This window comes from Centruroides sculpturatus, unplaced genomic scaffold, assembly GCF_000671375.1.
Source record: "Centruroides sculpturatus isolate CEXI.00-Female unplaced genomic scaffold, Cexi_2.0 scaffold1702, whole genome shotgun sequence".
Classification (NCBI taxonomy): Eukaryota; Metazoa; Arthropoda; class Arachnida; order Scorpiones; family Buthidae; genus Centruroides; species Centruroides sculpturatus.
In genome coordinates this window covers 47,201-50,034 of record NW_019385940.1, presented here as the reverse complement: position 1 = coordinate 50,034, position 2,834 = coordinate 47,201, and the positions used below count along the sequence as shown (strand labels likewise).

At 25.0% G+C, this 2,834-nt stretch overlaps 1 protein-coding gene across 1 annotated transcript; it reads left to right on the top strand.

Moving 5' to 3' along the window:
- Positions 1 to 1,211: 1,211 nt before the first annotated feature.
- Positions 1,212 to 1,703, top strand: LOC111612714 (gonadotropin-releasing hormone receptor-like; the record flags this gene model as incomplete). The annotated part of the gene is made up of 1 exon (XM_023353951.1): positions 1,212 to 1,703. A coding segment is annotated over exon 1 (492 nt), but the record flags the coding sequence as incomplete, so codon positions are not given.
- Between the last annotated feature and the right edge of the window lie 1,131 nt (positions 1,704 to 2,834).

The following is a 2,834-nucleotide window of genomic DNA, read 5'->3' as shown; positions in this document are numbered from 1 at the left end:
AAAAATAATTGTTTTAAGTTTCTTCAAGTGTACAGTACCTAATTAATATTTGTTTGCCATTATAAAAGTAATAGAAGAATGTGAACAATTGCTGCAAGTGCTATCAGAAACATTCATTATTGAACAAAACAATATCTTCTCTGTATTATTGATTGATCGCTATTGTTACTAGTTTAGAAATAATTACCGAAAAAAATCTAAAATTTTTATGTTTTTTCATTATATTTATTGCTTATTTCTACCTTTCATTTATAATAAATATATTTTTTCAAGTTAAAAATTAAAAGTTTTTATATTTAAAATAAGAATAACGCTTCTTGTTTTAAATTTGTTTTTTGTTTTTCTCTCTTTCAAATGCCCTTAAATTTGGCTTTGCAATTTTAAATAGTAAGAAATATTTTTTACATTTATATATTTAAAATCGTAATATATATTAATTTAAATCTAATAAATACATGTATAAGATAAATAATATTTAGTATTGACACTATATTGTGAATGTTACATAGGCATATTCAGTGGGAAGAGGAGGTTAATGCTCCCCTTAGAATAAATACATTAAATATTTATTCCAAATTTTCTTTATTTATCCATTCAAAAATTTGTATGAATGAATAGTACTAAGATACAAATAAAGAATGTTTTATTTATAAATTTTATTAGATTAATCTAAAAAAAGTAATTTACGTAAGCCTATTCCTAATGCACCCTTTGTAAGATTACATTCTTACACTATACTGAATATATAAGCTGCACTTTAAGTTCATTTTCTATAACTTTGTATATAAATTATATACCTTAATATATTTAAATTAATAACTAAATTCGTTTAATAAATAAATATTGTATAAACGTTTTCATTTAATATTATTATTCTAAGTTATAAAATATATTTTTAAACGGGAATATTTACATTTAAAGTATTGAAATAAATAAATAATCTAATTAAATATATATATAAATAATGAGAAAATATTTTTATTCATCATTAGATATTAGAATGAAGTGAATTAAAACCAAAAACAAAATTGAAGAGAAATTGTAATAAACACGGGAAATTAATCGAGCAGTTTACTCGCAACCAACCACAGTTGTGCACAAGCAGTATCACTAGACAGAGAGGAGCTGCATAGCACACACACGACCATTCGAACAGTTCTCTCAGATCGGTACACATCATGGAAAGTCAGATGCGACCAAGTTAAACAACCATGCTATACTCAGATAACGACAGTTTATTAAACTATACTCTTAATTATTCTCTTCAAGAATTACCACATTATTTAACTTTTAACGAAGATTCCGTCAAAGAACTTGTTATTTATAGTTTTTTATTTGTTGTTGCCGCTGCGGGCAATTTACCTGTTTTCATCACCCTCCTAAGAAATCGTCATCGAAAATCACGGATTAAATTAATGTTGATGCATCTGGCAATAGCCGATTTAATTGTTACTTTTATTATGATACCTTTGGAAATCAGTTGGAGAATTACAGTCGAATGGATCGCTGGAAACACTGCATGTAAAGTTATGCTATTTCTAAGAGCTTTCGGGCCTTATTTATCGAGTATGGTACTGGTATGTATAAGTTTAGACCGATATTTTGCAATTTTGCATCCTCTTAAAGTAAATGATGCTCAACGTAGAAGTAAAATTATGCTAACGTTTGCTTGGGTTATCAGTATTATTTGCAGCATACCGCAGGTAAGTTTTATATTTTAATTATTATTATTATTTTATTAATGCTTTTTACGGTTCACATTTAATACTCCTGTTCGACTACTACTTGTTACACTGGGATATTTCTTATAATCGATATACATTTATCAAATGCTAAACTTTTAAATACTCCTCTCCTACATTTCGTATAGAAGTCAATTTTTAAGCGAAAAAATCGATATAGTTCGAAATAACTACATTCTATATTTAGCTTTAAATATAGTTGTTGAGATAAGTGAAGTGTTTTAAAAATTACCAACAATTACATTTCAAAAATGTAATATATTTTTTTTTTTCACGAATGTTTATGTTAATCATCATTTGATTTTTAGGAAGAGCTAACTTAAAGCGAATGGATTTTTAGAGGCTGAGAAATCTATACAAATCGCTAGAGACAGGTTAAGGAAAATACCCACGGGGGTGTTCTGTTAAAAATCTTTCTTATAAATAATTAATAATAAACGACTGTTTACGCGTGTATCATTAATTATTTAATATTAAACAGTGTTTAGAGTCTTTATTATCTATACATATTCTTTATTATCTATACACATATCGATTAATTATTATATAAATAAGTAAATTTTAAGAGGGGAGTTGTATACTATATTGATATTAAAATGCAGAGATGCTCTTGTTGATGATTTGTATACATCAGTTTATCTAATTCAAATTGTTATAGTAGAACTTAATAATTGTTTATTTTATTTTATTCTTTTGTTTATAATAATAATATATTATTTTAGAATATTCTGATAAGAAATAAGTATTTTATTTTTATTTTAAAATATTTTCACATCCAAGATTTCTTTAAGAAAAATAAAGCTTAAAATGTCGAAATTGATAGTGATAATGATACGTTTACAAATGAAATAAGAATTCTAAAAAAAATACTTCTTTTACTTTAAAAGTCAATTTAAAATACAATACATTCATATTTAGACCTTTGAAACCAATAGGGATGTTGCACGTGCAAGAAGAATTTTATTCTAGTTTTAACCTCTGTGTACGTACATTTGTCGTCATCATCGTAAGTTTAAAGAAAGAATTCGAAAAAGTAAATTATTTATAAAAATGTAATAATTCTCTTTATATGTTTATTTTTGTTTCTAAGTA